We start from the raw sequence: 24,081 nt of genomic DNA, 5'->3' as shown, positions 1-24,081 counted from the left end.
CAGGACTGGCCAAGCAACTGAGACACTGGTGCCATTCAGGATGGTTCTTAGGAGCATGAGCATCACGCGGGTCCATTAGACTTCAGTGTTTCACGCTTAACCCACGTGTCACCTCCTCGACCCCTCAAAGAGCAAAAGTCCTCATTTTAAGTGGCACTCTTCCTCATTCCCCAGATTCATTGTATTTTAAGGAACAACTGAGCTGTCAACACCAGGAGGGGTGGAGACTGCTCTTCTCCCTGAGGGATTTTTGATGGAGAATAGAAATTACTAAACCTCTGAAAGTACATTACAGGAGCCAACTCCCCCACCCAGTGCCAAGGGAGATGGGTCAGTGGTGGATGAGAGAAGGCACAGGAGACCCTGGTAGAAATGTGTTTTCTGTTTGGTTATGTTTGCTTGTTTTGTGGTGCAAGCACTCTACCAACTGAGCTACATCCCCAGCCCTGAAATGCAGTATTCTCTGAAACAGCACCATGTTTCCCTTCTCCACCTCCAGATCCAAATGTCTGCCCTTGTTCTCCTGGAGGAGTGGGTTTGGCCAAATGAGGCTAGAGTTCTTGATGGGAAGGAGGGGTTGGGAGAGGGCTTGGATCTTTTTCTTGTTAGCAGGACCTAGTGCTTGTCAAAAATTGAAGGCAAAATCCTGAGCCCTCCAGGGAAACAGTGGAAGTTTCTGGAAAACTCCCAGGTAGTAGAACTGAGAACAGTTTCCTGGCAGCCTGTAACCTAGCCCAGTCTGGCAGAGCCTGTAGTCTCAGCAGAGGCTTCATTCTTGTCTGGCACTCCTGGACCTGGCCTCCTGGGCCTGGCAACTCCTTCCCTACCTGGAAGGGGCCTGACTTCTGCTACTCCATGGCTGTCTGGTCTCCAAGCTGCATTAACTCCTGGAGGGAGACTGAAGAGCAGTCAGGAGACCAAGGGGAGACTGTGAGCAGAACAGGGTACACCACGCGTGACTGGGCCACGTAGACCTGCTGGGTCTGTGTCCTGCTTTAACTCAACTTAAATAAGACCAGGCCAGCCTCTTTTTCTGGCTGGTATCAAAGAGAAGTAAAAGAAGGTTCCTGCTGTGCCCGAAACCCTTAAGAGAAAGCAGAGGAATTTCGCAGAGCTGAAAGTAAAGTGACTGAGAAAGAATTTGGCCCAAAAGATGCATCGAAAGGCAAGGAGGAAGCTTAGCTATAAAAAAGCCAAGGAATATAGGCAGATGTACAGAATGGAGATTCAGATGGCCAGGATGCCAGGAGAAGCTGGCAACTTCTATTACCTGCAGAACTCCAATTGGCATTTGGCATCAGGATCAGAGGTATCACTGGTGTGAGCCCAAAGGTTCAGAAGGTGTTACAACTTCTTCACCTTCGCCAGATCTTCAGCGGCACCTTCATTAATCTCAACATGGTTTCAGTTAACATGCTGAGGATCAGGGAATTTCATATTGCACAGGAGTACCCAAACCTGAATTCAGTGAATGAACGAATCTACAAGCGTGGCTATGGCAAAATCAAGAAGAAACAAATTGCTTTGACAGGTAACGCTTTAATTGCTCACTCTTCAGCTAAATATGGCATCATCCGCATGGGGTAGCTGATTCATGAGATTAACACTGTTGGAAAATGCTTCAAAGAAGCAATAAGTTCCTGTGATCCTTCCAATTATCCTCTGTAAGAGGTAGAATGAAGAAAAAGACCACTGATTCTGTAGACGGTAGAGATGCTTCACCAGATCAACAGGCTTATTAGAAGGATGAACTAAGTTACCTACCATGGTATTTTTGCAATCTGGTCAGTTAATAAAACAGTACCTGTTCTCAATTAAAAACAAACAAACAAAAAAACCAGGCCACAGGTTCCAGATCCCTATGGGATGGTGCCAGCAGCTGGCAGGAGGCGCAGGAGAAGCAGTGTGCTCTTGAAGGCTCCTGAGCACCCTCAATCTCTCGCCCTCAATCTTCCCCGTGACCTAAAGGAGAAGCTTTTGTGAGTGTGTGTGTGTGTGTGTGTGTGTGTGTGTGTGTGTAGTGGTGTGTGTAGGTGTGAGTGCACACTACTGGGGATTGAACTCAGGGGTGCTATACCCCTAGCCTGTTTTATCTTTTACTTTGAGATAGGGTCTTGCTAAGTTGCCCAGGTTGGTCTCAAACTTGTGATCTTCCTGCCTTAGGCTCCTCAGTTGTGGGATTACAGGTGTGTGGCACCTGGCAGAAGAAACTTTCATATGATTTTTCCAGGGAAGGTGAGTGGGTCCCAGACAGGTGGGTGTCTCAGTTGTCCAGTATTTCAAAAAGTGTCTTCCTCTGGTATGTGGGTTATGTACATCTTATCTCGTTCATACAGGTCTGCCAGAGAGGTGTCCAGTGGATCTGAAGAAGACATAAACGATCAAAGTTTCTGTGTTCATTAAAGTGAGTTGTAAGACGGGTGTGGGGGTACATGCCATAACCCCAGCTATTCAGGAGGCTCAGGCAGGAGCATCACAGGTTCAAGCTGAGCCTGGGCAATTTAGTGAGACCCTGTCTCAAATTTTAAAATCAAAAAATGTTAAGAGGGTTGGGATACAACTCAGTGGTAGAATGCTTGGCTAGCAAGCCTGGAGCCCTGGGTTCAATCCCACGTACCATTAAAAAAAAAAAAAAAAAAAAGTGACATGTGCTTGATTTTTGTTGTGGTGGTATTCTGGCCATAACTTGGGACTAGGGAGTGCTGGGAAGGGGGATTTGTCTCTATCCTACCTAACTTTAATGTGCATTTAACCTTCAGAGATAGCCTTTAGTGGGCAGCTCATCCTTAAAATATAGAGCAGACAGGATCAAAGAGAAACTTGGGAGAATTGGGTCTATATTGGGGGATGGGGGACCTCTCAGTGTCACCTTTCAGCAAACAGCCCCACCCAGGCCTCTTCCTCCCAATCTTTCAAAATACTGTAGTGCACAGTGGAGGAGCAGAGTTCCATGTGGACAGCAGCCACAGGTGTCCACAAAGGAGCTGGGAGAAGAGCAGGAGGACAGGTCGAAGTCTCCACAATGACAAAGTGACCAGGGCAGAGCCTGCGGGTCACCATCATAATCTGAAGCTTCCTGGCTACCACAGTGTACTGGAGCTGGAGGTGTTGGGGAGGTGGACACCTCCCATTCATAATGCAGATCCGTGCATTCTGGGAAGGCCAGAGTGTGGCCAGGGCTAGGCCATGCAGGGGGACCGTCCTTCTCACATCCTGGTTTCTGTGGCACCTGACAGGTGCTCTCTGGAGGAAGTCTGGGAGCAGTGGGCAGGCTGACTCATGTCCACCTCACCTTTGCCACCGTGTTTCAGCCTGGGCCAGAAGGGGAGAACCTGGGTGCAGGAGGCCGTGCAGAACTTGGTGCCAATCCCCCAGGGAAGACCATAGACCTCTGAGGACTTTGGAGTCTCCTTGGATTCCTCCTGAACTTGATTCCATGCCAGGATGCCTCGCTCCTCCCGACCTCCTAATGCAGGAGAGGAGAAGTCAAGACTGGGTCCTGATGACATGGAAAGAGGGCAGAGAGAGTCTCTGGTACCCCCATGCTGGCACCTGGGGCCTCCTCTTGGACCCCATCAATATTCCTCCCCCATCTCCTCCCTCTTCCTCTGCCTCTTTCTGCTCCTCCTCCCCTTCCTTTTCCCTCTCCTCCAAGCCCATCTCAAGAATCACAGCTCAGCTCAGCTCAGCAGCCATCCTCTGAGCTCCTACTCCCAAGGTGCCCAGCACAACCACGGAGGAACCCCCTCTCCACAGCTCTAGGGAACAGAGCTGTTCACACTTGAATGTTCATGGAACAATTGGTGGACAGTAACAATGTAGGGACAGATACCATGAGGCAGGTGCTACCACAGAGGTCCTTAGGAGAGCTGAGGGAGGGTCCAGAAGAGAAAGAGAGGTGGCTTGGACAGCCCCTCCCAGAGCCATCAGAGACTCTACCTCTTGCTTTCCACCATCAGCTCCCTGGAACCCTGCACACTGTTTGGTCCCCATAGCACCTATTACCTGGGACTATACTTTGCTTTCTTGACTGTTTTCCACTTAGCCTGTGGACTTATGTAAGGGGCATATCTTACTAGTCTTTGTATTCTCAGTACCTAGCACCTGGTACATAGCAAATGCTTCATGGATTTCTATTAATATTATGAGAGAATGAATAAGTATGTATATGATATGGCTCACCCATTAAATTATAGGCTTCATGAAAGCCAGGATGGAATCTTTTTCCTTTTGTTTCTGGTACATCTCCCATTCTGGGCCTCTGCTATGGGTTAAACTGTCTCTCCCTTAAAGTTCATATATTGAAACCCTAATCCCAGTTTCTCAGAATGTGACTATTTGGAGATAGGAACCCTACAAGGAGGTAACTAGGTTACAGTGAGGTCTTTAGGATAAGTCCTAATCCAACATGGCTGGCATCTTTGCAAGAAGAGATTAGGAGGCTGCGATGGTAGCTCAGTGGTAGAGTGCTTCCCTAGCATGTGTAGGCCATGAGGTTTGATCCTCAGCATCACATAAAAAATAAATAAATAAAAGAGCTCTAAAAAATATATTAAAGAAAGAAGAATTTAGGACACTAGGAATGTGCACATACAGAGGAAAAGCTATCTGCAAACCAAGGAGAGAGGCCTCAGGAGAAAACAAATCTATTAACCCCTTGATCCTAGATTTCTAGCCTCCAGAACTGAGAAAGAATAGATTTTTGTTGTTTAATTCCCAGGGCTGGGATGTTTTGTTACAGTAGCCCGAGCTAACTAATACAGACCCATCCAGACCCTCATCTCCAGACCCAGAGCACACTCAGGGTATGCTGTGACCAGCCTGACACAGTAGTCACAGCCTGAAGGTTTCTAGGTTGCCCAGATTACCCATCTACCCACACTGCCAGCTCACAGGTGAGCCCTACCAGGGATGGTATTATCCAGGAGAAAGCCCAGAAATCCACCAACAAACATGCCGGTGGTCAGCAACACCTGGATGACCTGGTCCAGCTGGAGAATCCCTAGAGTGAGACAAAAGTGACAGGTTCACAGGACCATGGATCGGTCCCCATGGCTCCACAACCAGAGTGGCGACTGTGTAGGGGACAGAGTGGAGTGATAGCTGGAGAGATGAGGAGCGCTCACCTGTCTGCAGCCTCTCAGGGTTCTTGGTCACCCAGTTGGGAATGGCGAGGCCACAGTAGATGGAGAAGCCAAAGACAAACAGGTTCCTGGATGAGTTCATGTCCACGAACTGCAGGAGAAAGGCCCAGAGGGAGGAGCTGGTGTCAGAAGTTTGGACACTTTGGCTGTTTCTCCCTTCCATTTGAGAGCAGTGTGGTTCCAACCCAAGGATTCCCTTCTCCTCCCCAGGCCCTGTCCCATCCTGTTCACCTGCATCCTGTGGGCTCCTGCTGCTTTTCTCGCCCATCTCACCTGCAGATTGGAGATCCCCACGGCGCTGATGACCCCAAACATGACGAGGAACATGCCCCCGATCACTGGAGTTGGAATGGTGGCAAACACAGCCCCGATCTTCCCAAAAACACCCATCAGGAGCAGCACGCAGCCCGCCGTGACGATCACCATCCTGCTGCCCACCTGTGGCACCAGGGAGAGGGGGAGCCTTGTTACAGGTCACCCTGAACACTGCTGAGGTGGACTCTCAGGAGCAGGCCCCGTTCCCCAGGACAGCCCCTCTGCTCCCAAATGGGGTTCGGGAGAGAGAAAATGAGGGCTGAACTTGGTGCCCAGCCTCTGCCTCACCTCTCCACTGTCTCTCTCAGACCTGTCCACACACTGGCCCAAGGGCTTGTCCCCTGGGAAGCCTGTGCAGTGAGGGGATTAGCCTCTCTGGGGTGGCAGAGTGGCCTCATGGGTAAGAATGGGGGTCTGAGAGCCCATCTCAGCCCTGCTTCTCACCAACAGTCAATGCCTGGTTTGCAATAGAGATTCCTGAAAGGCTGTGAGTCTTGGAATGCTAAAGAAATATATCTAGCTATCTCTTTATAATGGCTTTTAGATCTTGAAATAAAACACAGTTTCTACACAGGCTTCAAAAAACCTCCCCCTGAGAATATCTTTCAGATAGAGTGCTAATTTCCAGAATATATAAAGAACTCAAAAAACTCTACACCAAGAATACAAATAATCCAATCAACAAATGGGCTAAGGAAATGAACAGACACTTCACAGAAGAAGATGTACAAGCAATCAACAGATATATGAAAAAATATTCAACATCTCTAGTAATAAGAGAAATGCAAATCAAAACTACCCTAAGATTCCATCTCACCCCAATTAGAATGGTGATTATCAAGAACACAAGCAACAATAGGTGGTGTTGGTGAGGATGTGGGGGAAAAGGTACACTCATACATTGCTGGTGGGGTTGCAAATTAGTGCAGCCACTCTGGAAAGCAGTATGGAGATTCCTCAGAAAGCTTGGAATGGAACCACCATTTGACCCAGCTATCCCACTCCTTGGCCTATACCCAAAGGACTTAAAATCAGCATACTACAGAGATACAGCCACATCAATGTTCATTGCTGCTCAATTCACCATAGCCAGATTGTGGAACCAACCTAGATGTCCTTCAATTGATGAATGGATAAAGAAACTGTGGCATATATATACAATGGAATATTACTCCGCCATAAAGAATGATAAAATTATGGCATTTGCAGGCAAATGAATGAAATTGGAGAATATCATGTAAAGTGAGATAAGCCAATCTCAAAAAACTAAAGGACAAATGATCTCACTGATAAGCGGATGAGGACATATAATGGGGGGTTGGAGGGGTTAGCGTTAGGGTTAGGGTTAGGTTTAGGGTTAGGGTTAAGGAGCGTGGCAAGAATGGAGGAAGGAAGGACTGTATAGAGGGAAAAGAGGGGTGGGAGGGGTGGGGGGAAGGGAAAAAATAACAGAATGAATCAAACAACATTACCCTATGTAAATTTATGATTACACAAATGGTATGCCTTGACTCCATGTACAAATAGATAAACAACTTGTATCCCATTTGTTTACAATAAAAAAAAATTTCCCCTACTGTGGCGATCATGGAACTTCGTCAATATCCACCCCATCCCATAGCTGGTCTCATATTGCTGGGCCACACAGCTGTCACCCTGCTGTCACTACTGACATAGTCAGGACTCAGACTGGGAATTGGGTGACAACTTCTCTCAGAAATGACCTCTGAGTTTCAGTGTAATGATACTATTCTGTATGATACTGCAGTGGTATACATGTGTCTAAACCTGCAAGATGTGCAACACCAAGAGTGAACCCTAATGTGAACTATGAAATGTGGGTGGTGATGATGTCAGTTCGTCAAACATGATAGATGCACTACCATAGTGGCGGGAGCCTATTATGCCTGTGTGGCAGAAATAGGTCTCATTATCTCTTACATAATCTAACTGTGAACCTATAACTGGTTGGAAATAAGTCTTCCAAAAATGACCCCTAATTTTGGGAATTCCATATCATTCTTAAAAGTTAGTGCTGTACCACAAATATTCTTGTCCTCAGGAGTCCAGTGTTGATGAACACATTTAGATAGTTCTTGAACCTGTTTCTCGTTCCTGCGTACCTACCCCTGGCCCCTAAAAGATAATGTAATGTAGTTTCAGTCTTGCAAGATGAAAAAGTTTTAGTGATCTGTTATACAACAATTTACATATGATAACCACTACTGAATTGTATACCTAAAAACGGTTACCAGGGTAAATGTATGTTTGGTGCTTTTTACCACAATTAAAACCTCAACTAAAGTCCATTAATGCAACGATAAAGTAGCAGATTGTGCATTTGCCCATTTTACTCTTTCCAAGCTAAGAGTTTATTTATTTAACTGTCTTCATTAGGAATTCCTATTACATCAAGAAACTTTTGTTTAGTTTACAGCCTTGACAATTAGCTATGGGGGCACAGGCATGACTACAAACACAATGGATAGACTTGTCAGGGTCAACCAACGTCCTTTGCACATGCCACTCGTCTCATAGGGATGGCAGTCATTCCCCAATCCTATTACTGCAAGCACTTCACAAACAGCCCTGGGTCTTTTTAGTCTCAGGACTGACATTTGGGCTGGCAGCATGACATCCTAGAGAACTGGCAGAACTCTGGCCTTTAGTCTTTTTCCCCTAAGACTTGGAGAAAACCAAGTAGTAGTGGGAACTCATTGCGGGAGAGACGCAACAGTGCAGTGCCCCAAAGGGCCACAAGGGGCCGGACGAGTTCATAAAACCAAGTATTCTTACTAGTTGGCCTCTTTCCAGGTTTATCTCTCTCACACTTGATTTGTAGCCTGTTTTTCATCTGTGTATCTTTATTTTCTATTTCCCCCCATCTCCTCTAATGGTATTAATTTAGAAATTATGTCCAGAAAAATGGACTTTTTTATTGAAAATAATTTTTTGTTGGCATGAGATTTGTTCCCTTTAGTGGGAAAGGAAATATCTGCTGCTTCAAACTCATGTAGCACACTGTGCCATATTTCTGTGTGGGTTGGTGGACCTCCTGTGGAAAGATGTTCCCCTCACCTGCATGAACGGCTTTGAACTCTTAAAGAGTGGGCGTCATGGAACACAGGACTTGCTGTAGGGTTGGGTGCTTAGCTCAGTCATTCACTCAGAGTTTAGCTCCTACTATGCCAGAGGTCATGCAGAGCACAGAGGACAGAGATCTGATGCTGTAAAGCCTCAGAGCCTTCAGGATGCACATCAGAGCCACCGAGGGAGCCATGATACAGGGCGAGTTGGGGTGTGGGAGAGGGGAAGTGTTGTGTTTCTCCTGGGCTCACAGGACATGTGCTGGGAATGACCACCAGAGTACAATGAAGCACATGGAAAGAGACAAAGCATCACTATGACTTTCTAAATCACTTTATTTATTTTTTGGTAGCCAAAATTGAAGGCAGGCATGCTTACCCACTGAGCCCCAGCCCCAGCCCTCTTTTTAGTTTTTATTTTGAGACAGGGTCTCACTAAGTTGCTTAGAGCCTCGTTAAGTTACTGAGGCTGGCCTTGAACTTGTGATCCTCCTGCCTCAGCCTTCCCAGCCACTGGGATTACAGGCTTCACCATAGCACCTGGCTCTAAGTCACTTTAGAAAGCATCATTCTCAAGAGTTCTTGCTGACCTGATGGAACTATACTGTAGAAAATGGGGAGCCATGAGAAGATTTTAAGCAGAGACCAACCTAATCAGAATTGGGTTCTAAAAGGACCCTTGGGCAGTCATGTGGTAGGTGGATAGAGGTGGGCAAGATCCTGAGAAGACAGTATGGGAGGCACTAGTTTAACCAGATGGGAGATGAACAGGCTGTGGCACTGGGAAAGATGAAGGGAGACAGGAAGGGAGCCATGTGGAGAAATTAGAACTAACAGGTGAACAAGAAGCTAAGGATGACATGCCCGGTGGGGTGAACCAAGATAGGGACTGCAGAGGTCAGACAGGGCATGTGCTGGGCTTCCCAGAAGCCATGTGTGTGAGGTGTCCTGGGGACAACAGGAGGGGCTGGCCAGGTACAGTGGATCGTTCGGGGCTGGAGGTAATGAAACCCCCACCTAAACTCCAGAAAGGAGGACTGTCTTCAGTGCGTGCCAGTGCCAGAACAGACTCTGCCTGCAGCATGGCCACAATCAAATAAGGTCAAGTATGTAAAGCCCAGCCACGGGCCCTGCAAAGGCACCATGTCCTAACCCCTGAATTGTGAATGTGTTGCCTTAACTGGAAAAGCAACTCTGCTGGTGTGATTGCATTAAGGACGTTGGGAAGGGAGAGTAACCAGGTGGGCCCAGTCTATGTCCATGGGTTCTGGAATGCAGAGAACCTTTCCCGTGGTGGCAGAGGAAGATGGAGAAAGTGGCCACAGTCCAATCACGGCAGATTATGGATGACAGAAAATGACAGGGTAAGGGTCCCCCCAGAGGCTCCAGAGAGGAACACAGTCCTGCCGACACCAACATTTTAGCCCACGAGACTGGTGTCCAAAATCTGGCCTCCAGATCAAGATAATAAGTTGGGGTTGTTTGAAGCCATCGATTTGTGATAATTTGTTAGAGAAGCAACAGGAAACCAACAGGTATGGTGACAGACTCAGGTGCCCAGATTGTCACTTACCCTGGTGATGCCCAGCGCTCCGATGTTCTCACTGTAGGAGGTGGTGCCATTCCCTGTCCCCCAGGCTCCTGCCAGCAAGCAGCCAAGGCCCTCGATGCCAATGCCACGGTTGATGGCATGCTTTGGAGGAGGTGGGGCTCCCACCAGCCGGGCACAGGCGTAGTAATCACCCACAGACTCCACCATGGAGGAGATCACCCCAGCAATGATGCCAAAGACCCCAGCCAGGTTGATGGTGGGATGGCCCCACTGTCCTGAAAACGCAATGCGGGGGGTGTCCAGTCAGAGGAGGCCGAGGAAACCGAAGTCATTTCTTGATAAGAGGGATATCTGGCAGGCCGTAAGAGTCCTCAGCTTTCACAACTGTCCAGAGGCTTTGGCTGGGATTCCTGCCCTGCCATTCCTCCTGAACCACATCAGATGTCCAGAACTTGAGGTCACTGTGCACAGAAGGAGGCAGAAATGACCTTTTCCTAGGGAGGCCTTGAAGGTTTCAAAAGCTGAGACTCTTAAGGGAGGCCCTAGGTCCACATCCCTGAGGCCAGGTTGGCCATGCCTGGACACCTTGTATACTTTTACACTATGAGGCAAAACCATAGGGAAAGAGGAGCAGAAGTGGTCTAAGGGATTACCTGGTCTCCCCAGAAATACTCCAGTTCAGTGCTGTGTCTCCCTTTTGTGAGATCCATTGAAACCATGAGGAGACATGAAGGTCCAGCTGGAGGTCAGGCCTCTCTCTTCCCCTCCCAACCCATCCCCAGGCTTAAGGGTTCTGGGCAATGTGGAGGACCAGGGAGGTCGCCCAGCTTTGAGGGAGGTCTGGGAGGGCCAGCCTTTGTCCACCACCCCAAAGAATTCTTAGAACAACCTGGGGTCTCCTTCTTTTTTAGGAATATGGACTCCCTGGGGCCTGTCCCTCATTAACAATCCCTCCCCAGCCCTGTTCATGTCTCTAACCAGTGACCTGAGCCACGCAGTCTGTGTCCCAAGCAAGAAGGGACACCTATCTTCTCCTTACCTGGGTAAGGGATGCGGAACCAAGGGGCCTGACTCAGGACGCTGCTTTTGGTGTCAGTGCGGGCCAGGTACCCATAGGCAGTGGGCGATGAGGGGAGAGTGTTGGTGACCGTGAGCACGAAGCAGATGAGCCAGGAGATGCAGAGAGCCAGCAGCACCTGCCAGAGGAAGCTTCCCTTCAAGCTCTGCCAGTTCCTGCCCCCTTTCCCGCCTCAGGAGGGGTCCAGAAACACTCTGAGATGAGGAAGTGCTGGGTGACCAACACTGCTAATGACAACAGGAACCTGCTGTGTCCATGGATAAATCAGCATGTTAAAGAAACAGACTGGAAATAACACAAAATAATCTATGGGAGGAGACTATGGGGCAGAAAGTCCAGCCCACTGGGCACAGCATGGAGCAGGATTACACCAGGCTCTCTCTCTGATTGCTGACCATGTGACCCGGGAGGAAACCCTCTGGGCCTTAGTTTTCTCATCTGTACCATGGAATCACAATCACTACTCTGCAGGCCTGAAACAGGGCCTGGAAGTGACGTCCTCAGATACATGAATTTTATGTTCAGTGGTGGGACTCCAGAACTCCAGATTCTTAATGAATTCTTCAAGTGATTCACGTACACACCGAATTTTAGAATCATTGGATTGCAGGTTTGTTGAAAGATCAACAAGATCATTATGTGGAAGTTTCTTTATACCTTGAGAAATACAGTTCACAGTTAAACCTGAAGACACAGCCATGTTGGCAGCTCCACACGCTGGACAGGGTTGTGTGAATTCAACAAAGAAGGCTCTAGGAAGGGAGACGCCATCTTCCTCACCAGCACTTGGATGACCCATGAGCCACTGGGAAAGACCTGATCTAAGCAACTCATCTCAGCAGGCTCTTTCAGGCCCTTAGATTTGCATCATTCAAGGTGAACCGGGCTGTCTCTCCCATTATCTTGCTGTGAGGACAACCAGATATATGAGAAGACTGTCCCACACCTGTGCCCAGAACAGTGACTAGGGCTTCTGGGACCTGGAATGCAATGCCACCAACTGCCAGGAGGTACACCCCACAGACCTGATTCTTTTTCTGCCTCCCAGGAAGAGGTCACGACACATGGAGGAGCTTTGATTTGGGGGCCACCTGGGCACGGGCAAGCTGCTCGTACTCTCCAGGTGCATCGATTAAGAATGGAAGAGGGTGGGTGAGGGGTACTTCTTACAGGGAAGACCTGAAACAGGTAGAACTTGGAGGTGTGACACTTCTTCTCTCCCCCAAAAACAGGCACAGGCACCGCAATATTTTTCAGGAATTGGGAAAACAGCACGATGAGAAAGATGGTCCTGAAACAAACAAACAACCACACCCAACCTGGAAAACCGGGCTCTTCTGGGCAGGGGCTCACGAGGCTCTGAGGGTGGCCCAGGAAGCTGAGCCACCAGGTGTCTCTGGAACCAGTGGCCTCACCAGGAGGGGCTCCAGCTGGCCCCTCTCTGCAGGGCAGGCAGAGTCCTGCCATCTCTGAAAAGCTCCTGTTGGAGCTGCTGGTGGCTGAAGAGGAACAGTGGGATAGGAGGCCATTGTTTCTGGGGTGTCTGAGAGGAACAGGCTGAGGCCCACAGGGACGGTCACACCTCCCAGGCAGGCCTGATGCAGGTCTGATGATCCCCACACCTCACCTCAGACCACAAGAGGCAGAGTGAATGCAAGTGTCACTCCCAAGTCCCTTCAAAACTGTTTAAATGCCTGAGGCCTCGTTTCCTGCTTCCCATGAAGTCTCCTGATCCTCCCAGCTGACCGTCATCACCCCTCCTCCACATGCACATAGCTCTGATGCCTGCTGGCTGCCTCCTGGAATCACGGGCACTCAGATTCAAGTCTTATCTCTCTCTAGACTAACATGCTTCAGAGCTGAGGCCACTCTTTGTGCAGTTCAGTGAAAACTGATATCCTGGACTCCTATTTTTCTCAACAACTGATCTCCCACCCAAGAATGCTTAGATGGGCTTAGATGTCTCCTCCCAAGACAGTACTTACATGAAGGAAATGCCCCAGTGGATTCCAGCATCGTTGCCTGCAGAATCAAAGAGAGGCAGGGCCACCAGGGAAATGGTCGGAGCAATGGTCAAGGGGCCAATGAAGCGCATGAGAAAGCCAATGAGGCCTGAGAATCCCACGAGCATCTGGACACAGGAAGCAACCATGATGGCACCCTGCAACTGAAGGGAGAGAGTGGGTCTCGGCTCAGCCCAGGCCACCAGAACAGGCTGAGCTGCTCAGCCCGGTGCTCAGTCTGGTCACCCCTCCGGCTGCCTTCAAAGGCAGGGCAGAGGCAAAGCTGGAGCCCCAAGGAACTGAGAGGAGAGACCTGATGTCACGCTTCTCTCCAGCATTTCCAGTGGTCTGTTGCACATTTTCAATTAACATGAAACTTTTCAGGAAATAGGCTTCAAGATTCCTTATCAGTCGTAGGCATGGTGATGAAATGACTTGTGACAATTCAGTGTGTATTGAACATCTTGCCGCTACAGTCTTCCGTTCTCCTGCTGCCTATTGCAGGGGTCAGAAAACTTTTTCTGTAAAGGACCGATGAGAGAATATTTCAGGCTTGGTGGCCATACGGGCTTGTTGCAACTTTTCCAGACAAGATGTGAACAAATGAACATAGCTGTTTCCAATAGGACTTCATTTATAGACACTGAAATTTGAATATCATGCAATTTGGACATTTCAGGACATAATATTCTTCTTTTGAGCTTTTTAAAATTACCACTTAAAATGTAGAACCATTCTTAGCTCATGGGCTATACAAAAACAGGCGACAGGCCAGATTTGACCTCAGTTTGTCCATCCTTGATTTGTTGGATGAATGAATTTACTTTACTTCCTCTCTTTACCAGTTTGGATGTCATCCCTTCTATAATAATCTTTTAGAAATTTTTCTTAACTTTTTTGTGTCAATATTTCACATAACAAAGTCTACACTAAATAAAATTTTCTTTCCTCCTCCCAAATAGTACAATGACTATAAAAAACTTCAACTCCTATCACCATCTTGTTTTCCATGCCATTATTGACAAGTGTTTCCCACTGTTATTGATTATTATTATGAATTGTACTGTATTTTCCTACACTTACTACTTATTTAGATTTACCTACTGTCATGTACTGAATTGTGCCATATTTCAAATTCTGATATCAAAGCCCTTGTCCCGATGTGATGGTATTTGGAAATGGAGGCTTGGAAGGTATGAAGTTTAGGTGAGGTGAGGAGAATGAGGCCCGCATGACAGCATTGGTGCCTTTATATGAAAAGGAAGATTCTCTGTCCCTGATGTGTCCAGGAAAGTTATAGGAGGACGTAGTTAGAAGGCACCTGTCTGCAAGCCAACAAGAGAGCCCTCACCAGAATACAACTATGCTGGCAACCTGATTTGAGGCTTCCAGCCTCCATCACTGTGAGGAAATTCATTTCTGCTCTTTAGGCCATGCAGTCTATGGTGTTTTTGTGATGGCAGCCCAAGCTGACTAATACACCTATGCTTTTACCACATGGTTGGTTCTTCACTATTGCTTCTTTCCCACCACTCTTTAATTGAAGATTTATTTCTTTTGCCTGAAGAATATCTTTTAGTAGTTATATCATTGACAGTCAGTGGTGAATAAACTCTGTGCATCTTTGTTTCACTGAAAATGCTTGATTTTTGTCATCAATCTTGTATGATATAGAATTCTACAGTTGGGGACAGAATTCTAGGATGACAGTGTTTTCTCTTAGCAGTTTGGAAATATTCCATTGCCTTCCAGTCTTTGAGGTTGCTTATTGAGAAGGCTGCAGAATTTCCAATTTCTATGCTTTTGTAGGGCATTTTTCTTTTCTTTCATGTTGCTTTTAAGACTTTTCTCTTTGTATTTGGTATAACAGTTTCATTATGAGGTGTTCACTGTGGATTTACTTTCATTTCTTCCACTTGGGACTTCATATGCTTTTTTTTCTAGAGAATTCACATCTTTCATCTGTTCTAAATGATCAGCTGTTCTGTCTTCTAATACTATTTTCTGTATTATGGCCTTTCAGAATTTCTATTAGATACAAGAAGACATCTTGTTCTATTCCGCATTTCTTATTCTCTATTTAATATTCCTATTTATTTATCTCTCTGTGCTGAATTCTGGATTATTTCCTTATATAATCTTTCAGTTCATTAATCTCCCTGTGTATAAATGCTATTTGTTCATTAAATGCATTTTTTAAATTACAATGACTGTATCTTTTCATTACTAACATTCTGTTGGATTTATTTTCAAATTTCCCTGTTCTTCTTTCAATTATTGTGTGTAGTATGGTTTCTAATGACTCTTGATTCTTTTAAATTAACTTAATCATGCTGATTTAATAGCCTTTCACTGTTCAATTACCTCTTGTTTCTGCTGAGTCTCTCTCATAATACATTATTTTCTTGTGTGAAATGCTGACATTTACACCTCTGGGCTCATCTTCAGGGGGATTGTTTTATTCCAGTGGGAGTTTTGTGGAGTGGGGAAAGTGGAAGATTCCCTCCAGAGTGACTTTACATTCTCTTCTGCTGCGAGCCACAGGTATTTTGTTGACAGGACCTGTCTCCACTCCTGAGCTTGGGAAACTTGCCACCACACTCATGTGTTAAGAGCTGTAGTTTTAAACCCTCAGGCAGATCTACATCCCAACACTTCCCACAGTCCCCTGGGCAGAGGGAAAAGCTTCCTTTCTCCCTGGCTGGAGGGGAGAGCCATCACAGACCACCACTCCCTGAAGGGGAAGCCCCACAGGACCCCAGCTGATCATGACCCAAACTTCCAGCCTTTGTCCTGTGTCTGGCTCGATTCCTCATCCCACCATTATAAGCCCCATGCTTCTGACTATACTTTCTGTCCTTGTTTCTAGAAAGAGTCATTCCTCCTCGGCTTTCTGCTCAAGTATGTGTTCGAAAATACAGTTCTTCCATCATTTTTATGTGTTGGTACTGTGAATGGTTCCAGGCAGCTCCAACTACCATGATACTGGATGTGAGGTTTAAATTGGTCTCGTGTGTTGAAAACTGAACTTGCCGTCCCTGCCCTTCCCACATCCTGCACACACCACACAGTTTGCTACCTTTCCTGCAACCACTTTTTCTTCAGAACAGAGTCACTGTTCATTATCCCCTCTGTGACTTCCTGAACCTTGGGAGTTGTAGTGCTCCTTTGGAGCTATAATTATGTGGCTTTCATCTGTGACTGGACCGTGATACACAGGTGGTCTGCTGACCAACAGGTTTCCAGCCTGGACATGTGTGCAGATCAATATAATTCAGGGAGACATGGAGAAGCCACCCTCATCCCAATAGGCTGACCTGGTGAATAAAACCAACCAATCAATGAATTAAGAAAATAAGGTGGATACTTGAAGAGAACATTAACAGCATAGGTGAAAAATATTTGACCAGCAGAGGGAGCAAAAAATACGAAAGAATACTGGTTTTGTGACCCTTTGCATTGAACTCCTCAAGTTGGGAAAGAACAGAGGAGATGGGAGACTGCCTTAGCCCCCCCGAAGAGAAGCCCCTGCCCTGGCCTCTGTGTTTTAGGGCAGGAGTTGGCAAACTTTTTCTGTAAAAGGCTACTCTTTTAAATATTTTAAATCTGGGGCCACATGTGGTTTCTGCCACATATACCTTTTCATATTAAAAAAACAAAAACAAACAAACAACAACAACAAAAAAACAGGCCACAGGTGGAAATTGGTCCAAGAACCAAATTTGCTGACTCCTGCTTTAGGAGACTCTACAAGCACAAAAAATGAAAGAAAGAAAAGCAAATGTAGCTGTCTCTGTCACTTGCACTCTTCCTCCTTGAAAGATGCGAAAGTGGGGGCTGGGGTTGTGGCTCAGTGGTAGAGCGCTTGCCTCGCACGTGTGAGTCACTGGGTTCGATTCTCAGCACTGAATAAAAATAAATAAATGAATGAAGGACATTATGTCCATCTACAACTAAAAATATTAAAAAAAAAAAAAAAAGATGCAAACATGTCCCCAAGAATGCCTTCCTCAAGCTCCAGGCTTTCCTCCCTGGCAGCCCCCATCCCCCTCCTGCTCTTATTTTCTTCGTGCACTATGGCTCCCTCTTGAGTCTTCTTCTTGGAGCATGAACACCAGAATGTTAGCTTCCTGAGGACAGGATCCTCTCTGTCCTTTTGCCCATCACTAACCTAAAGCCCAGGATCTCTCCTGGCAGGGAGTTGATTAATGAAGGTTGAGCAAATGATAAGGACCACGGATCCCCATCTACCACCTCCTCACTCCCACCCAGCCCTCCCCTGGCCCCCTTACCTCTTGGATCCTCCTCTGCCATTCCTCCACGAATGCAGGAGAGCTGGTGTTCACCTGGCTGGCATTGAGTGTCCACTCTGGGCACTTCCAGGATGGAAGAGAGAGCATGGCCAGAGAAGGCGCCACAAAAGCAAAGGTCCCTCCCTGGAGAATGGGCAGCCTGGAGGAAGGGGAGAATGCAGTTACTCCCTGAGATGCTCTCACACAGGCCTGTCCCTGGCCCCGGAAGAGACTTTTGAGCTCATGACTGAGCTCAGCAGAGAGGCAACACAAGACCCTTGCTCTCCCCAGTTTCAGGGAACTCCTACCAAGCTCCAAGGTAGTCCATCATGTCACACTTTGGGCAGGTAGGAGAGGTGGCTGGGGAAAGACCACCATATCCAACCCCAGTAGTGGAGATACCAAGCTAGAAGAGAGCCGGGTTCAGTCATGCACTTCTGTAATCCCAGTGACTTGGGAGACTGAGGCAGGAGTACCTCAAGCTCAAAGCTGGCCTTAGCTATTTAGCAAGGCCATAACCAATTCAGGAAGACCCTATCTTGAACATGCTCAGTGGGGTCATTTTCCACCCCCTATCCTCAACTCAGCCCCCGAGAATTCTGCCTGGACCCCAGATTGCAGCATAGCTCACACATACAGCTCCTTCTCACATTCCCCAAGATAGACATCTGCACAGCCTAAAATCTGGGTTTCCACATCCCATTTTTGTACCAGAAACTAAGGTAATCCAAGACCTTTGCCTTCAGGCTCCTTCTTATCACAAGAGTGGAGCAGATTTGAAGGCCATCCCCAAGTGTGTTCCCACTCAGGCTCCTGCTGGGCCTCTCCATCTGGTCTCTGTGAGAATTTCTAGCAGTGCCTACCCAGCCTGCCTGCCCTGGAGGAAGACCCAAGCTCCAAGTCACCCTCCAGCAATGCTCACACACTAAAGAGTCCCAGGCTGTCGGGTCACCTAGTCTTTCTGCTCTGGACATTAGAATCGGAGGGGGTGGAGAGCATCTTAATTGGAACTCCAGCATCTAATTGCATCTGTAACCCAATTAAGTTCAGGCACTTTTGAAAAATAATACTAGAAGGGTATTTTTGAATCAGGACTTCAAGCAGTTGCATAGAGGATGATTCTGGAGGATAACTGAGGAAGTCTTGTGTAAGGGAAATAGAAAAGTTCATGAAGGAGTTTTGCTGCCTAAGTGGCCTTTGTGCCCTGGCTGGACATGACAGTGAATGCCTGGACCTCGTTCCAGACAAGCCAGGGTGCTTCAAGCTCCTTAGGCAACTCCAGTATGCAGGCAGGGTCTAGATCCAAGATCCAGCCCATAGAGCTCCAAAATAAAACGGAGAATATTGTGCATCTGGGGTTGGAACAACCAGAGGTGCTATCTGTGCATAAATGTTTGTTTGTTTGTCTCTTTGTTTTAAAATTGCAAATCTGAGCATCTGATAGAGAAAGGAAAAATATTCTACTTACACCATTGCAAAAGCTTGGACTGTGTGTCCTGTGGGTCAGGGGACTGCTATTCTCTAGTGACCACTCTCTGTATGTACATATGCCTTTGTCCTCACATACTAACCATTTCTAATACCCTCAGTGATTCCTTTAGCTCTTTATGATTATGCTCACAAAAAATCCATTGTGTGCACTACCCTTTCTTGTCTTTATTTCTGGGCTCCAGAAGGGAAGGAACTCCTTAATTCTCACTTCCTTGCCTTCAGTGCTGAATTTGCTGCCACTGATACCAACATTGGGTTTTTCTATCATTTGGGGTTTTTTTCCTAGTTTTATAGGCATGCTAAGAAATCCCAAATGTTAATTTGTAATTCATTATGCCATGAAAGATGTGCATTCATTCATGTGAATTTATGTCCGTTTTTCTCTGTCCATAAACTCTCTATTCATGACACAGAATTTTGATACTGTCTAATATATTTATAACAATTCTTAGGATGGTGAGCTTTATTTTTATTTTAAAAATATATTTTCTATTATTTTATGCAATAGTTCATCACATGAGAAATCATTTAAGAGAATATTTCAAAAATTTCAAATACTTCTGCATCTTTCTAACTATTCATGTTATTTTCTTTCAAGATTATTATACGTAGTTGGGATCATATACTCCACGAGCTTATTGCTTTTTTTTCTTTTTTTCCCCTTTGCGGTGCTGGGGATTGAACCCAGGGCCTGTGCTTGCAAGGCAAGCACTCTACCGACTGAGCTATCTCCCCAGCCCGCTTTTTTTTTTTTTATAATTGCTGTATATCTTTTTTGTGGGGGTGAATGGGTGGCGGTTATCAGGGATTGAACCCAGGATTGCTTTACCACTGGTTTACATAACATCCTATTTTTATTTTGAGGTAGCGTGTCATCATGTTGGCCAGGCTGGTCTTGAACTTGTGATCCTCCTGCCTCAGCCTCACTGGGATTACAGGAGTGCTCTACTGCACTAGCCACTAGTCTTTTCTATTTAAGAGCAAGATGGACTTGTTTCTATGTATTTGCTTCAGTGTAATAACACGTCATACTTTTAGTTCTCACACTGTATCAATAAGCCCTTCCTGCACTATTCTAAACTCAGACCTTTGGAATCCATTTCCATGTTTCTCCCCCCTCCTTTCCACCTTTTGTTAGGCTTTCCCATTTCTTTCTTTCTTTTTTTTTTTTTTAATATATTCTCAGTTGTTGATTGACATTTATTTATTTTTATTTATTTATACATGGTGCTGGGAATCAAACCCAGTGCCGCACACACGCTAGGCAAGCACTCTGCCAAGAGCCACAACCCCAGCCCTCATCCCTTTCTTTACCATAACTTCCTATCAGTACCCATTTTTCTTGACCAGTTCTATTTTCAGATTCTTGACCTAGACTTTAACTCCAGTTCTCTTGATAGACAGCTGTCGGTACACAGATCTACGTGCTGTGCCCCTGTGTTCTTCTTATGTGCTTTTCTGATCCATGTTTGGATGTGAGCCCTCCCTTTTGTTACTAGGTTTCCATTGTTCTACCACTTGTCTCCTGTGGTGACCAGGATTGCGGCTCAGTACTCTTTGTTATGTCACAGTTCATTGCATCTGCCACCAGGATGGAAATTCATATTTCTTAAATTTGCCGTGGAGTGTGACCTGTTGTTATTGTGTGTGCGTCTTCTGACTTAGATATCTCCTGTAAACCCCAAGCATTGGTTAGAAAAACTCACAGCATTGCAGGCCCAGAAGGACTCTCGGAAACTTATCTAGTCTGGCCTTGTCATTTTATAGATAAGGGATGGAGGCCCAAGTCAGGACTCAGCCAGCAGGACAGGTCCTTGCTCACTCACCATCCAGGTTTCTCGCTGACTTTTGACATTGACTAACAGCAGTGGACCAAAGGCGAGTTTAAATTTGGCTCCACCATGAAGCACTTCTTGACTGATCACTCAACTCCTACAAGCTACAGTGTCCTCCTCAGTGAAATAATAGTTCTCTCCCCCAAAGCAACTGTGAAGATGTGCAAATGAAATGTGCATTAACTCAATGGCTGCAGTATATCAGAGCTCAACAGCCAGCAGTAATTTCCATTATTTTATCATTCTCTCAGAAGGTAGTTCCCATCAGGACACTTTCTTTAATGTCCCCACTAAATAACAGATGTTAAAGTATAGATCTTTTTACTGCTCTTTGGCACTCTCGTATCTTGCAGGTGGACTAAGATTTATTTTCTATTCTGTTTTCTTCTGTGTCAGAATTCACATGCTTGGGCTGGTCTATGACCACGTCTTTGCATCTGTCAATACCCCTTGGTCTGTGGCATCTACCTGGCCTCTCAGCACTTCACAGCATTAGTTTGACATCTCTTTAGGTATCATTATTTCTACCATTCTAGTTCTTAAAATTGACAGTAGGTATGTACTTTAAGTGTGGCATTAATGGTTAAGTTTAGAGTCTGATGCACGGCTATCTTCATGTGGTGTCATGACCTGTGTTTGTGGGATGGACTTGCTCTTACTGATCTACTAATCACGTTGGAAGCTTCACCTCCTAGTATTATTGTAGGGTCTACTTCAGATCTCTCTCCCTCATTCTTCATTTCATTCTTGTTCTTTTCAACACATGAACACTTCTAACTTGATTGGGAATAAGTTCCTAAGCAATGACTCACAACTCTTACATGCTTTTGTATGGACTTCAGGTATTTCCTCACATTATACCTGGTCCCAGATAGGATTTAAGGGAGCTTACCAACCTGTCTCATACAGGAAGTACCCCTCAGACCCTCCAATTTCATTTTCTGTCTGTTCCTTCTATCACTCCCCACCCTATTTCATTTGTACCTACCTTTGTATAACAATCACGGACAGAGCTGGTCTGAGCATACATGGACTGGGATCTAGGTACCAATCTCCCTGGTCACCCTTATTACTCCCCAGAGAAACATGGGCAGTTCTCCCTGTGGGCCCCACTCCTCCCTCCATCCTTCACCATCCAATTGTAATGCTCAAGTCTAAAGAAGAGAAAACATCATTTTCCTTTTCAACAATGACTTGTGTGTCCCCAAGAAGAGGTCCAGTGTCAAAATCTGTAGACTCAGAAATGTATATTGAAACCAGGTGAGGTGGTGCAAGCCTGTAATCCCAGCAACTCAGGAGGCTGAGGCCGGAGGATCACAAGTTCAAGGCCAGCCTTGGCAATTTAGTGAGACCCTGTCTGAAAATTTTTTCTAATTTTATTTTTCTGAATTATAATACAAAGGGCTGGGGATATAACTCATTAGTATTGTAACTCTGGGTTCAATCTCCAGTACCAAAAAAGAAAAGAAAAGAATAAAACCTAAGAGAACTGGTTAGTGTCTCAAGAACCATTTGGGGTGAGTAGGGTCACATTCTCTGTACAAGGAAACTGATACTGGGGAAGGCCCAAAAGGGCTTCAGCCAGGAAGTACCAGAATTCTGACCAGAAAGTCTGAGTCACAGGGTCAAACTGCAATAGGATGTTTGTTACAAGAACAACTGATAACCAGGATTTGTGGGAAAAACAAACAACTTAAAGAATTTCTGCTAATGATTAGATGGAACATCTGTCTCCTCTCTTTATAGTCCATTTTGGGTGATAAATGGGAATATCTGACCTTCTGGAAGTGTTGAGAAGTCCAACCTGTTCCCCTGAGGTCTCCTATACTCCTTTGCAAGTCAGGAGTGACTTAAGGATTTGGTAAGCTGGGGAAGCAAGAAGCCCCGACTTCTGTATCTTGCACATCAGCCTGTCCCTGCTGTCCATGAGTTTCACACTTCCTTCAGGCACGACAGATGACCAAACCCAGGCACCAGTCCTGCCTACAGAAGCCCACTCTCTAGTGCAGAGGGACAAGGGCAAACTCTGGTTAAGCACTACGAGGGAAAGTTCCATGGTGCTTTGCAAGCACTTAAGAGAGAGGACAGCCCTAGTTAGAATAACCATGCTAAGGAAGGTTTCCCCAAGAGGTCTATGGGACTGTGTCACCTTGTTCACCATAGTAACCATCATGCCAGAAACATAGTAGGTGTTCAGTAAATATGAGCATGACTTTCCCCTCAATGGTTCTTCCCCACCCCTGACCCCCACATCTAGCTGGTTCTCTATCATTTGTCAAGTGCCCCCACCTCTCTGACTTCACCCCTTTTTCTTGCTACCACATCACTTAGAATGTAACAGTATTATTACACCTGCTACACCCACTGTGATTATTTATTCACACATCTGATTCCCCCTTTGAGACTCTCAACTCTGAAAGTCACTAATGAATCCCAATGCCCCCTTATAGCAGGCAACACAAGGTATAAAGGGGAAGATGACTAGTACTTCTGATCTCAGAATTCAGTCCAGGATGGTACAGCATTGAGGTTGGAAGTTGTGACTACAGGAGAAAACAGACAGCATCCAAGGTCTTCCCACAGCTGAAGACCCAAGACTTCCAGACCTACCAGGAGGCTTTCTCTTAGGAAATGCACACACAATGTTTTTCCCAGAATGGATACTGGTGAACACTTCCTCTACTTACCGAGACACCAAAATTCCTACCCTCTGCGGAAATATGTCATTTGGTACTACAGACCGAATATTCGTGCCCACTGCCCATATTCATATGTCGAAGCCCTAGTCTGACCTGATGTCATTTGGAAGTAGAGCCCTTGGAAGGTATTTAGGTTTAGATGAAGCCATAAGAATGAGGTCGCCCCAATAAGATTGGTGTCCTTATGAGAAGAGAGAGATGAGATCGCTCTCTTACTGCGTAAGGACACCGCAGGAAGGAGGTCATCTATAAGGCAGAAGAGGACCCACAACAGAACCCAACGCATGCTGACACCCCAATCTAGGAAATTCAAGCCCCAGAACTATGAGGAAATACATTTCTCTTGCTTAAGCCACACAGTCTAGAGTATTTTGTTTGGAGGACCCAAGCACACCAAGACACCAGGCAGCTTCCATGGGACACAGGTGCCACTTCATCTCTTCATCCTTGCTCTTCCTCCCCTGGACCACGGGACTCAAGAGCATACCCTCTTCAAGTGGTTTCATAAGAATTATGTGTTCTACAAACCATGCAGTACTGTGCACACTCACCTTACTGCTATTATGGCACAGGAGGAGGAAGGCAT

At 46.2% G+C, this 24,081-nt stretch overlaps 1 protein-coding gene and 1 pseudogene across 1 annotated transcript in view; one reads left to right on the top strand and one right to left on the bottom strand.

The window, feature by feature from the left end:
* Nucleotides 1-855: 855 nt before the first annotated feature.
* Nucleotides 856-1,755, top strand: LOC124991266 (60S ribosomal protein L7-like; annotated as a pseudogene).
* Nucleotides 1,653-24,081, bottom strand: part of LOC124991265 (solute carrier family 23 member 1-like) — a 46,607-nt gene continuing 24,178 nt past the window's right edge. Inside the window, exons 5-14 of the mRNA XM_047562096.1 lie at nucleotides 17,471-17,630; nucleotides 13,161-13,342; nucleotides 12,346-12,466; nucleotides 11,137-11,293; nucleotides 10,119-10,372; nucleotides 5,418-5,582; nucleotides 5,127-5,235; nucleotides 4,907-5,002; nucleotides 3,293-3,466; nucleotides 1,653-2,362 (exon numbers count right to left, since the gene is read on the bottom strand). Coding sequence (XP_047418052.1) covers nucleotides 2,280-2,362; nucleotides 3,293-3,466; nucleotides 4,907-5,002; nucleotides 5,127-5,235; nucleotides 5,418-5,582; nucleotides 10,119-10,372; nucleotides 11,137-11,293; nucleotides 12,346-12,466; nucleotides 13,161-13,342; nucleotides 17,471-17,630 — 1,501 coding nt within the window. The 3' untranslated portion in view covers nucleotides 1,653-2,279. The remainder of the gene's footprint in view (nucleotides 2,363-3,292; nucleotides 3,467-4,906; nucleotides 5,003-5,126; nucleotides 5,236-5,417; nucleotides 5,583-10,118; nucleotides 10,373-11,136; nucleotides 11,294-12,345; nucleotides 12,467-13,160; nucleotides 13,343-17,470; nucleotides 17,631-24,081) is intronic.

Source organism: Sciurus carolinensis, chromosome 8 (genome assembly GCF_902686445.1).
Source record: "Sciurus carolinensis chromosome 8, mSciCar1.2, whole genome shotgun sequence".
NCBI lineage: Eukaryota > Metazoa > Chordata > Mammalia > Rodentia > Sciuridae > Sciurus > Sciurus carolinensis.
This window is presented reverse-complemented; position numbering and strand designations above follow the sequence as displayed.